The 14,338-nt window shown below is 37.8% G+C and overlaps 1 protein-coding gene across 1 annotated transcript; it reads left to right on the plus strand.

Moving 5' to 3' along the window:
- The first annotated feature begins 13,104 nt into the window (after positions 1-13,104).
- On the plus strand, positions 13,105-14,124 carry LOC124933602. Its single transcript, XM_047474036.1, has one exon. It carries the CDS (start codon positions 13,105-13,107, stop codon positions 14,122-14,124), a length of 1,020 nt encoding a protein of 339 aa, XP_047329992.1.
- Positions 14,125-14,338: the final 214 nt, after the last annotated feature.

Here is a 14,338-nt window from a genome sequence, read left to right on the forward strand (position 1 = left end):
GGAAGAGAGAAGCGGGAGCGAAAAGGGAAAAGGGAAAGAAGAAATGGGAAGAAGAAAAGGCGCGGCTGGGTTTTTATTTTTTATTATTACCGAAAGTTTAAATAAAACTTTCGGTTTTTACATTGATCAAAACCGAAGGTTTTAATAAAACTTTCGGTTTTTGATCAATGTAAAAACCGAAGGTTTTATTTAAACTTTCGGTTTCGATGAATGTAAAAACCGAAGGTTTTATTTAAACTTTCGGTTTTATCACCCTAAAACCCGAAGGTTAGACTAAAACCTTCGGTTTTCAATTTCATATTTCCGAGAGATGTCAAATAATCTCTCGTTTTTGATAACTAATTCCGAGATTTCTATAATAAACTTTCGGTTTTACAATTTGGAAAAATTTAAAATTCATTTGTTTATCACTTTCTAATAGCATTGAACATCATCAATTTAACTCATTTCATATCCTTAAAATATTTTCCAATACTTATGATCAAACATTACACAAATACATAAGATAATCAAACACAAACATTCAAATACACTTCTCTATATAATCAAACACATTCATGAACATTTTAAGATTAAACACAATATTAATTTTTAAAATACAACACACAATAGATTCTATTTGTTAGGAGTCTATATGTGAAGGTAAAAAACACTATAATTTAAGAAATGAGAAGTGATGTTTCCGAAAGTTTTATCATTACTTTCGGAAATAGCCATCAAAACCGAAAGGTTTAGATAACACTCTCGGTCTTGTAAATGGTAAAACCGAAAGTTATATTATTAACTTTCGGTTTTTGATAGTTATTTCCGAAAGTTCATTAAATAACTTTCGGAATTATCACTTTACCACTTGTTAAATTCATTTGTTTATCAATTTTCTAATAACCTTCAACAACATTAATTTAACACATTTGATATCCTTCAAATATTGCATAATCCATATGATCAAACATTACACACATTCATAAGATAATCAAACATAAACATTCAAATACACTTATCTATATATAATAATCAAACACAACCATAAACACTTTAACATTAAACACAATATTAATTTTTAAAATAGAACGCACAATAGCTTATATTAGTTAGTAGTTAGTATTATTTGGTTAAAAACAAAATAATTTAGGAGTTAAGATATTTTTAATCTATGGGCAAAACCGAAGGTTTATTTGAAAACCTTCGGATTTTACCCTTCCCACACTTTTTAATCTAAGGGCAAAACCGAAGGTTTTCAAATAAACCTTCGGTTTTAGCCCTTCCCCACACTTAGAGAATTTTCAGATATTTTTATACATGGGTCAAAACCGAAGGTTTTCAAATAAACCTTCGGTTTTAGCCCTTCCCCACACTTAGAAAATTTTCAGATATTTTTATACCATGGGTCAAAACCGAAGGTTTTCAAATAAACCTTCGGTTTTAGCCCTTCCCCACACTTAGAGAATTTTCAGATATTTTTATACAGGGTCAAAACCGAAGGTTTTCAAATAAACCTTCGGTTTTAGCCCTTCCCCACACTTAGAAAATTTTCAGATATTTTTATACCATGGGTCAAAACCGAAGGTTTTCTTATAAACCTTCGGTTTTAGCACTTCCCCACACTTAGAGAATTTTCAGATATTTTTATACAGGGTCAAAACCGAAGGTTTTCAAATAAACCTTCGGTTTTAGCCCTTCCCCACACTTAGAAAATTTTCAGATATTTTTATACATGGGTCAAAACCGAAGGTTTTCAAATAAACCTTCGGTTTTAGCCCTTTAGATTTTTTTAAAAGAGGGTTAAAACCGAAGGCTTTGAAACGAACCTTCGGTTTTGGCAAGGCTGTTTTTTTTTTAAAAGATTAAAAGTAAACAAATAGAACATATAATTAATTAACAACATATTCAAACCAAACCAAAACAAACCAACCAAACATAATACTAATAATTCATGAATATTAAAACAAAACACATACAAATATTGTCATCGTTCGTACGGAAAAACCAATAAAAACATAATAAATCTAGAAACTAATTAATTATTAGATGGGGTGGAAGGAGGGGGTGGTTGATTCAGTCGACTCCTCAACACCACAAGTTCCTGTTCGAGATTCTCTAATCTCTGGGCCATTTCGGCCCTGTCCGTTTTAATTTCACTAAGCAAATGACCTCTTTCCGCATCCCTTAATCGGATTTGTTCCATTTCCAGCGTCATTTGTCTTACCTCTTCCTCACGTGCCGCAATTTCTGATTGTGCTATCAGATTCTGGTAAAACGGATGCAGTTTCTCCGGTGTACGTCGAAGTCTCTGCCATGTCGAATCACCCATATCCTAAATGCATTTTCAGATATATGTATATATATATTAATCAAAAAAATAGCGTAAACTAGCATAAATCTAGATGTATAATATATATATATAAACTTAAGAAATCTAAATCTTATAATAAACAAAACAAAAAAAACCAAATGAAACAAATTACCTGAACGATAGAGGAGAAGAAGGGGAGAAGAACCGCTTGGAGGAGGCAGGCGGCGGCGCGGAAGAGAGAGAAAGGAGAGATGAGTGAAATGAAAAAGAGAAGGGTTAGGGTTTGTATTTATAGAGGTTGATGCCGAAGGTTTTCATAAAACTTTCGGTTTTGATATTAGTCAAAACCGAGGGTTTATTAAAGACCCTTCGGAAAAAACCAATACCAAAATTAGAATTTTTTTAATGAGCAAAACCGAAGGTTATTTTGTAAAACTTTCGGAAATGACCTTTTCAAAAAAGGCAAAACCGAAGGTTCTTTAAATAACCCTCGTAATTAAAAAACCAAGGGATATCAAAACCGAAGGTTTTTACAAAAACCTTCTCAAATAGCCCACATCCAACACTTAGAATTTTTTTGGGTTTTTTGGGAATGTAAAAACCGAAAGTTCTTTGTAGAACTTTCGGTAATGATTAATAAAACCGAAGGTTTTACACCCCTTTCGGAATCTATTTTTTATACCGAAAGATTTGTTCCTCTCGGGAGTATTTAGGAGAGTTTTACAAAACCTTCGGTAAAAACCGTCGGTAAAGGTCATTTTTTTACCAGTGTATATTTTTCATAGATCTATATAGAAAAATACTTTTAATATATATTGATCATGGATCTATATAGAAAAACACTATTATGCGTAAACACTATTATATTATATATAATATTGAAAGAGATAAAAAATATTGATATATTATATATAATAAAAGATAAAAAATGTTAGTATATATTTTGTATATGTTATGAAGAGATAAAAAAAGGTAGTATATATTATATATAATATGTTGAGAGAAAAAATGAATTTATAATATTAATAATATATTGTAATATATAAATAAATTAATAGATTCTTGCTATAAATAAATTAATAAATTCTTGTTATATTTGTACCCAAATAATTTAATTATATATAATAATATTTAATAAAAAATAGGTTGAATTTGTTTTTGTCCGTATCTATCCTTAAACTTTAAAGTAAGTTAAATTTTAGTTATTTGTTTTAACATGTATTTTTTATATTAATTATTTTTAAGCTTAAATGCAGGTAGGTGTACTTGTGCTATGCTTGAAGAACGTGACTTAAAAAATATTAATATATTGAATGTTCAAACAATTTATATAATGTTGTATTTTAATTTTAGAATTTTATATTTTAGAATTTAAACTAATAATTGTGGTTGAATGCTTTTTGGATTATTATGGTTTTGAAATTTTAAATAGTTATGATTTTTTTATATTTTCAATTTTAAATATTATGTTTTAAATGTTGAATATGTATGAAAGTTTGTGTTAGACTTTAAATTACGACCGAGCCTTTCAAGTTCTTTAATTCAAGAAACGGGTTCTTGATGATAGGGGCGATGGTGAATTCAACACTCAAGCGCAGCGGACATAGAATGAGAGGAGAATTCGAGGTTAGGGAGAGAAGAGCCGAAGGGGAGGAGAGAAATACCACTAGATTACACCTAGCGGTCCAAGAAGGGGGAGGAGGGCCGAGAGATAACTTAGAGCACTAAGTTCCAACATATTCAATTCATAGCCCCAAAAAGTGGGGTGGACATCACCATTTAAAGAGGCTGGTTTACCGAAAAGTATTCGGTTACAACTACTTCCAACATAACAGAATTCGGTTTCAAGAGAGATAAGAGAGAAAGTAAACAAAACAGAATTATTCCATAAAAAACATAAACTGGCCCATATAGACACTTGGGCCGAGAGACGGGTGCATAAAATATTTTTAGACCGAGGTTTTTGATGAGCAGCTCGTAACATAATCTCCCCCTTCGAGGTTCGTCGCCCTCGACGAAAAGAACGTTGACTGGTCAACCTCTAATACGCATCTTCAACTTCAAAACTATTGCTTCGGTCGGGCTTCGACACATTCAGCAAGGGTCGCAGCATAAGACCATATTTTCTCAAAAAACTTTCGACAGAATCGCTTCAGTAGTGGAACTGGCTGGGTCCTTGCGGTCTTTTGCGCTGCTGGGTCGCTTGCCACTCCGCCCATGTGAGGAATTTCTGTGCACCTAAGGTCAAGTTTTTCAGTGTTTAGAGCTAGCCTTGGTTACTGCAATGTCCCCAGCGCCTGGTGCAAAAATCCTCAAATCAGAATAACTAGAAGGAGGAATACCATGCCATAATTTTTGCGGAGTTTGTTTATTAATTGTAGTTGATGGAGAACGGTTGACGAGGAAGTATGCTAAAGTTGTAGCTTCATCCCAAAATACTGTGATAAATCAACATTAAGGAGCATACAACATACATTCTCCATAAAATTTCTATTCATCCTCTCTACCACACCATTCTGTTGTGGTCTCTTAAGCACTATGTAGTGCCTTACAATTCTTTCAGTTCTGCATAAAGAATAAATTCTTCAAAACATAATTCCAAACTATTATCAGTACGCAAACGTTTTATTGGTTTTCCTGTCTGTTTCTCAATGATAGTCTTCAACTCCTTAAAATTAGAGAACACATAACTCTTTTTGTTTGAAGAAGAAAGTCCAAACTTTTCTGAAGAAATCATCGATAATCGTAAGCATATAATAAACACCTCCCATAGAAGGCAACCTACTAGGATCTAGGTCGCGGCTGGGGAACCGGGGACTGGCCGGTTTGCGCCTTCACTCAACGGTTGGTGTTTAATCCGGTTAGAGATTAACACCGGGTTTCAATACTACACAAACTGTCATAAACCCTTGAACCTAGTTCAAGTGCGGAAGTGGTTTGTTTCAGGTTGAAGCAGCACACACACAGGATGAATAGAACCAGATTTGAATAAGATAGGTTTGAAGTTTGCTGGGTCGGTTTTGGGATTCAGTAAGTTGATTTAAGTGATGTTGAGTCGGTTAGAACGCTATGAATAGGTTAGTACAGATCGGTTAGAATGTAAAACTGACAGAAAGTAAAGAACAAGACATATTTTTATGGATGTTCGGAGATGAAACTCCTACGTCACCCCTTCCTCTCGAAACCGCGAGAAGGATATTCACTAAGGAATATACAAACACAATCCGATCGAGACTTATTTTCTGCTCGATAACACCCGTACAATTTTAACCGAAATTGTAATCACACTTCAAATAAGCACTCAAGCTCTAAATCTTAGAGAAATAAAACACAATTTGTAACTTCGGTTGTTGAAACTCTCAGAACTTGTAGCCACATTTATTCCTCTTCAGCTCCTTCTTTTGTAGGTGAAATGTGCCAAGGGTCACATTTTATTTCCTTGAATCTGATTGGTTAAGCAGATGTTCAGTGATTCAGACCTGGCGGTCTAGGCTTCCAATGTATAGGTCAAACCGGCTAGGTTTGTCTTTTACTCAATATGACAACTGTCGGTTGGACAGTTGCCTACACCTGGAGGATTGCGCCTCTGATTTATCACAGAGTGGAAAGATCTTGTCGGACGATCTTCTGCAGCCTGCAGATTGTCCTCAGACTTGTATGAATATGACAATACTAAAGTCTGTTCCTTCGGTATCATCCTCAAAAGATACTCGAAGTAGCTATTTGTACTGGTCGGTTGTTTATGTTAACCGGATGACTTCCGGTTTTTCCATAACTTCAGATTGACTGAATGTTCAACGATTTTGGCCTTCTGATTTGACCGGTCTTATCTTCTTGTTCGGTCAGGTTTTGGGTCGGTTGGGTTGCTTGACCGGTTGAGTAACTTGACCGGTTGAGTAACTTGACCGGTTGAATTCTTTAACTGTTCCTGCACAAGAAATTTGTTTTTGTTAAGTTTTATTTAACCGATCTAATTTTATCTAACAATTTCTCCTTTTTTGATTATTTTATTTAAAATATTCAAAACCATGTAAGAATGCAAATGTAGGCCGGTTGTTTTTAAGAGTTTATTTGGCCGGATTTTTGAAAACTGACTTAGAAGAATTTTTCGAAAAATTTTGGGAAAATTTTGAGAAAAATTTTTGGAAAATTTTTATATTTTTATATTTTATCTTATCAATTTCTCTATTTTTGATTATTTTATTTAAAATATTCAAAACCATGTAAGAATGCAAATGTAGGCCGGTTTCAAAAATACTTGATATATATATAAAAATATACTAAAGTAAAGATACTTTATATATATAAAACTAAAGTAAACATAGGAAATATAAGTAAAGAAAGCCCCTATTTCTTCTTCCTGGGCGACAAGTATTTGTCCAGCATTTCTTCAGTTGCCTTTTCCTAGGCAACTAGAAGGCACGCATGGACCTGCATTTAATCACCATGGATGACGAGATGCAGTTCATCCTGACTGAAGGACCGATAAAGATTGATAAAGACATAAAAGACTGGATAGCTGAAGATAGGAGAAGAAACAATCTGGACAACCATGCCAGAAACCGCATCACTAACGGTTTGGATAGGAATACGTTCTGTAAGGTCAGAAATTGCAAAACTGCAAAGAAAATATGGGAAGCGGTGATTCAAATTCATGAGGGAAATGAAAGAACCAAGGAAAACAAGATAATTGTGGCTATCCAAAAGTTTGAAAACATCAATATGAAATCGGGAGAAACAATGAGAGAATACACTGACCGATTCACATATGTGATAGATGAGCTATCAACTCTTGGCAAGAAGTATGACAACAAGGAAATCATCATGAAAGCACTAAGATCTCTTCCAAGTGCATGGGATATAAAGACAATGGTGATGAGGGAATCAAACTGTCTAAGCAAGATGAAGCTACACGATGCATTCGAAGATCTTAAGGCATATGAGTTTGAAATGAGATCAAGGACTGAAGATGAAGTCTCAGCCTCAACTTCAACCAGAGCATTGGTCACATCCACAGAACCGGTTGCTCCTGCACCGATCAGAACCGCTGAACAGTTCACCGAGGATGCCATGGCAATGCTTGCACAAAATTTTGGCAGATTCATGAAGAGAATCCAACCGACAAACAACAACAACTATAACTACGGTGATAAATCTAATATTAAATGTTATAACTGCAATTGTTTAGGACATTTCAAGTGGGAATGTAGAAAACCTAGGCGGGATGACCGAAAACCGGACGATTAGAACCACCGAAATAACTATCCACAAACCAGTGAAGTAAGTGAAGTTCAGAAAGCACTGATAGCCGATGATGGAGGAAGCTTATGGGCTCACAGTGACAGTGATGATGAACTAACATGCCTCATGACAAATGTGGAACATGTATTTGACTCTCCCTGTGAAGAATTTACTAAAGATGAGTTATTTAATGTACTAAATGATATGGTAGCAGAGTATAAGAATCTATTAATATTAATACCTACCCAACTCAACTTTAGAACCGACCCCATAACACCTACCTTGACCGAACCAAAAATCATCCAACCTGATAAAATCCTGGAAACCGAGATAGCACCTGAAATATCCTCTAAGACCAAACAGCTCAAGGAGTCAGTCCAAGAGCTGACCGAAGAGGATGAGGCCCGAATCCAGTATCGAATAGCCGCATGGAAAAGATCCAGTGACATGGTGAACCAGATGTCTAAGTACAAAAGACATCCCAAATGCAAATTTGGTCTTGGGTATAATGACAACGACTCCGCCAACCGGAACCATTCGGACAAAATAAAGCTTACAAAAGGCAACCTTCCCTTTATAAAGTTTGTCAAGAGCTCTTTAACTGACGATGAAGAACAAAGTGCTTCATATCCTGAAGACAAACTAATCTTTGTAAGTCCAACTAACTCCGAAAAATGGCTTCACCGAAAGAAAATGATAGCCAACCAGCCCAAAGGTAAGAAAGCCGAACCACATAGGTTAAACCAAAGACCACCTCCGAATAAGGCATTCTTAGGAAAACAAAAGGATCTCAAACCAAATGCAGGAAAACTAGTTAGAACCATAACCGAGAAAGTAGTCCGACTTATTAAAGTCTGGATACCTAAGGGACTAATCGCTTGTGGACCCAAGTAAATGTGGGTACCAAATAGTTGTAAATATGTATATTTTGCAGGATATAAAGAAACGGCTAGGAAACTCCGAGTGGTACCTGGATAGCGGTTTCTCCAGACACATGACTGGAAACAACAATCTTCTAACCGACATCAGAATAAAAACCGGTGCAATGATCACCTTCGGTGATAACTCAAAAGGTAGAACTGCGGGCAAGGGTAAGATTGTCCATGGTAATTTAACAATTGATAATGTACTCTTAGTTGAAAACCTACATTTTAACCTGTTAAGCATTAGCCAGATGTGTGATGCTGGATACACTGTAGAATTCCTTAAACATGCATGCTTAGTTAAAAATTCCCAAGGTATCATACTGCTAACCGGAAATAGGTTAGGAAATATATACAAGGTAGATTGGAAAAATAAAGTAGAATACCCTGTTTGCATGGTGGCTAAAACCGATCAAACCTGGCTGTGGCATAAAAGATTAAACCACTTAAACCTGAAAACCTTAAACTATATCCGCGGTAAAAATCTAGTTGAAGGAATTCCTGATATAGTATTCAATAAGGATAAGGTTTGTTCAGCATGTCAAATGGGTAAACAAACTAAGTCAACCTTCAAGAGTAAAGGACACATTCAGTCTAACCGATTCTTAGATCTTCTTCACATGGACCTATTTGGACCGATTAGGGTCGTTAGCCTAGGAGGTATGCTTTATACTATGGTAGTTGTTGATGATGATTCTAGGTATACATGGGTAATATTTTTGGCATCCAAACGTGAAACCGCATCAAATTTAATTACACTGCTTAAATGGTTATAAAATGAAAAATCAACACGCATCAATAGCATTATGAGTGATAGAGGAACTGAATTTACAAATAGTACACTAAATGCATTCCTTGATGAATCCGGTATTAGACACGAGTTGTCTAGTGCTAGGACTCCTCAACAGAACGGCCTAGCTGAGAGAAGAAACCGAACTCTCAAGGAAGCTACAAGGTCCATGATAGCCGATTCGGGTATTGCCCAGAAATTCTGGGCTGAGGCTATCAATACTGCATGTCACACACAAAACCGGTCTCTGATTAACAAGTTCCACAACAAAACACCGTATGAAGTATACTTTGATAGAATTCTTAACCTTAAGTATCTTAAAATTTTCGGTTGTAAATGTTACATTCACATAAACGGCAAAACTTATCTATCTGATTTTGATATAAAATCCGATATTGGGATCATGTTAGGTTACTCAGCAGTTAGTAAAGCTTCTAGAGTTTACAATACTAGAACTTTAACCGTGGAGGAATCACTTCATGTCGTTTACGATGAATCGGTTGAAAGCAACACTGCTTCATCCTTTGATCTACACAACAGATTGGAAAACAACAATATCCATTCTGATAGTGAAGATGAGATTCCGGTTTTCAGACGGTTTGTCCATGACTAAATGGGTAATGATGAAACCCAACCGGATCAAGCTGTCACACGACAGGAAGTTGACACCTCAGTTCAAACTGAGGAAATCAGCCGGTCTTACATCCTTGTTCAGCCTACCGATATGTCTAGCCTTGATCAAGTAAACGGTGATTTGGTAGACACTCCTGAACCGAATCTCAAAAGGAACACAAATCATCCTCCTGAGCTAATTATAGGTGATCCTTCAAAACCTGTTCGAACTAGGCGACAAATGCTGGAGGAATATTTCAATTCCGCTTTCATATCCCAGATTGAGCCGAAAAGAGTGGATGAAGCATTGTTAGATCCGGATTGTATCTTGGGAATGTAAGAAGAGTTAAACCAGTTTGAGAGTAACAAAGTCTGGTACCTAGTCCCTAGACCAAAAGATCAACCGGTCATAGGAACAAGATTGGTATTTAGAAATAAACTCAATGAAGACGGTTTGGTCACGAGGAACAAAGTCAGATTAGTGTCAAGAGGATACAAACAGGAAGAGGGCATTGATTTTGAAGAATCATTTGCTCCTGTAGCTAAAATTGAAGCCATTAGGATTTTTCCGGCCTTTGCTGCTTTCAAAAATTTTAAAGTTTTTCAAATGGATGTCAAAAGTGCATTTTTGAATGGTGAACTACGTGAGGAAGTATATGTTGAACAACCATCCGGTTTAAAAAATGATGACCTGCCTAATCATGTATACCGCTTAAACAAAGACTTGTACGGTTTAAAACAAGCTCCTAGAGCTTGGTATGATACACTAACCGCATTTATGTTAAAACATGATTTCACCATAGGTTCGGTGGATAAAACCCTATTTAAATTTGAGAAAAAGGAACACATTCTATTTGTTCAAATATATGTAAATGATATCATCTTCGGCTCAACCGATCCTAAGTTATGTGATAAATTCTCAACCTTGATGATTAACAAATTTGAAATGAGTATGATGGGAGAATTAAGCTTCTTCCTAGGTCTTCAAGTTAAACAACTCGATGAAGGAACTTTCATCAGTCAACCTAAATACACAAAGGAACTTCTAAATAAATTTGGGATGGATACATGCTCGTCAGCCGCTACCCCAATGAGCTCATTAGTCAAATTGGACAAGAATGATGACGGTCAGGCAATAAACTTGACAACTTACCGAGGAATCATCGACTCTCTCCTAAACTTGACATCAAGTAGACCGGATATACTATTTGCGGTCAGTGAGTGTGGAAGATTCCAGGCTAATCCAAAACAGTCTCATTACACATCTGCAAAGCGAATCTTGAAATACCTAAAGGGAACTTCTGAAGTCGGTCTGTGATATCCAAAGGACTCATCTTTTAACCTCACAAGTTACTCAGATGCAGATTATGCAGATTGTAAAGTTGACCGAAAAAGTACCAGTGGAACATGCATATTCCTAGGTGATCGACTTGTTTCATGGCACAACAAGAAACAGACATCGGTTGCCACGTCAACCGCAGAAGCTGAATATCTGGCAGCCGGAAGTTGCTGTTCACAACTTCAATGGATCCAACAACAACTGAAGGATTTCGGTATCACAGCCGAAGAATCTCCGATATTCTATGATAACACAAGTGCCATAGCAATCACATACAATCCGGTCTCTCACTCTAGAACCAAGCACATCGACATAAGGCATCACTTCATCCGGGAACATGTCATGTTGAAGCACATCCGGCTGGAATACGTATCAACGGAACAACAAGTAGCCGATATCTTCACAAAACCCCTGCAGGAAGCTAAGTTTTCTTACTTCAGAAACATACTTGGTTTAACCGATATTAATCAGCTTATCTTTTAGAAATGTCTAAAAGGGAAAATCGGTTCGGACAGACAAAACCGGTAGTTCCTCTTAAATTGTCGGAATCCGAATTCACCAAGGTACCTATTGAAGAACCGCTTTGTCTATCAGTTACAGTAAACCGACCGGTTACTTAGTGCATGCACCAATTAACCGCATCGGAACAAATAACTGAAAACCGACCGGTTTGGAAATAATGTACTCCGAATTATTTGGTCTCCGAACAAAAGTGGAATAATTATCTGTGTTTAGAGTTATCTGTTCTGAAAAGATACATTTTCAAACAAAATGGTCATACCTCAAAAGACGTGAAGATAAGATATCTTTCACCGTCCAGGCCTATGACTCACATCCTAGGTTGTAGACATGCCTATTTCATGCAATATATGTTATCCTACGGTCAATAGAATACATCAACTGTCACCCACTGGATAATACTATCACCCCTCTACTAATATATAACTTAGGAAAACATTAGACAAAATATTCACAAGTATTAACTTATCCTCTCACTAAGATAAAAATGTCTCAGTTTCCAAACATTCTTCAAGTTGATTTCGATTCAGCTCAAAGTACAGAGCACTATGAAATCTTAAAAATGATTAAGTCACTTGAAGATACCGGTCTAAAATCCTTCCAAGATGACAAACATGTCATCTTCCCCGAAACCGTCCTGGAGTTCTTTTATAACGCCAGGGTTTTCCGTGGTACCCCTCATTTCGACACCCTCATTCAATCTAGGGTCGGAGGGACCGTGTTTGATTTCTCGGAAAGTGACTTCTCCAGATGCTTCGATCTTCCAAAGCAAGGGATCACTGATCTGAACGTCCCGGCCGGACTGAAAGCTGAAATTTCCTTGAGCTTCTCTCGGTCAAACCATCTGGTCAGTGACCACGGTGCTAGGTCATCATTGAGAGCTGAATACCAGCTTCTCAATGATATCATCGGTCGTGGCATCCTAGTTAAGGATGTGACCAACACCTACTGTGTTACAACTTTTAATATGATGACCGCTATCACAACAGATACGCTAGTCAACTAGTCCAGGGTGTTATTCGATGTCCTGATCTAGATGATCAGCATTCGCCAAACCGGCCTTATTCCAACCGGATCGGCTAATCCGCAGTACGACACCCTCAACACTGAAAATTCGGCATTCAGCTCGGGCCGAACCGCTTCACAACACACTAGAGAAAATCGGACTAGCAAAGGAAAATAGCTGGTAGTCGAAGAACAATCGGCAAGAACTGACGATGAAGAAACCGGTCCGACTGGGCAAACAAATACCTCTGAGGAACACATCCGGAAAATGGCCGAGGACCTCGTCAACCGAATCATGGAAGAAATTCATGAGTAGGCTCACGCGAAAATCGACGTCTACCATCACTGGGCCCTAAACCGACAAGAAATATTCTACAATAACATGCTACCGGACCTCCCAGCTGATCGAAAATTTGAAACATTGGTTGAGATGGAAGCAAAAGTGATCAACCTAACAAAGGCTCAAAGCGTCTTGACCGCTCTTCGACGAAGTAGGATGGCCGAACCGCATGCTCGGTTACTGGGGCTCACCGAACACATCCAACGTCTCCAAGGAAAGCATATCCCATGGACAGCGGGCACTCAACTTGAGCTCTTGGTGTTGGACATGCTAGCGGTCAAGGAAAAGGAACTGACCGAGAAGATGGCACAGTTAGAAGCGGAGCCCGAGCACCAGGAGGCGTCGCACTTCTCCAGATCCCCACCTGAGGATGAAAGCGGTCCAAATCCTGCCGAATATGAGCATTTCTCTCCTCCACCGGAACAGGAAATCAACAACACCAACCTTAGAATGGGTACACCGCCCACCGACCAGCGAGTCTCTCTTCAAACCGAGGACTCGGTACTAGTGGTAACAGAAGATAGTGTAAAGGACCTCATCAAGGAATTTGTCAATGCCGCCATTCGGTCGTGGCAAAAGAAGATCAAAGAAACCGCGACTAAATCCATCGAGATGATTGAGTCGACAAATAAAGAGCTACAAACCGCGGTCGGACGGATCACGTCCGTTGAAGACAATTACGACATGAACGATCAGTTGTACAATGGCTTTACTGATAGAACTAAGGCATTGGAGGAGGCAACTAAGAAGCTGGAGACCGACCTCGCTCTTACCAGCCAAAAGGTCGTCATGACGGAACAAACCCAATTAACAACCGATCAAAGGTTGAATAAGATTGATGAGGATCTGGCTCAATCCGGTGTCCAGGCCGGTTCTACACTTGAGAGGGTGGCGATGCTTGAGGAGAAGCATGCCAAAACCGAGGCTGGTCTAAAGACGTTCACCGAACAGCTGGCAGAAATGATAGCGGCAAAGTTGGCTGCCGATAAGGCACTTGAGGAGGCAAATGAGCTTGCGGCTCAAAAGATTCAAGATGTATTGGATGAGCAAACCCGACTTTAAAAAGAAACGGCGGAGGCAGATGCAAACCTGGCCGGACATTTGCAGACATTAGAAAACATTGCACCTGCCGTAGCGGTTTCAACAGAATGAAGATGCGGCTCGACTAATCGGCCAACAGTCAGCATACAATGATTTCGCCGAGGCTCATCAGAAGTCCAAAGCGGTTGCTTCCCCATCCGGTCCGGTTACAAGAAAGAGAAAGAATTCTTCCAAG

This window comes from Impatiens glandulifera, chromosome 1, assembly GCF_907164915.1.
Source record: "Impatiens glandulifera chromosome 1, dImpGla2.1, whole genome shotgun sequence".
Taxonomy (NCBI): Eukaryota; Viridiplantae; Streptophyta; class Magnoliopsida; order Ericales; family Balsaminaceae; genus Impatiens; species Impatiens glandulifera.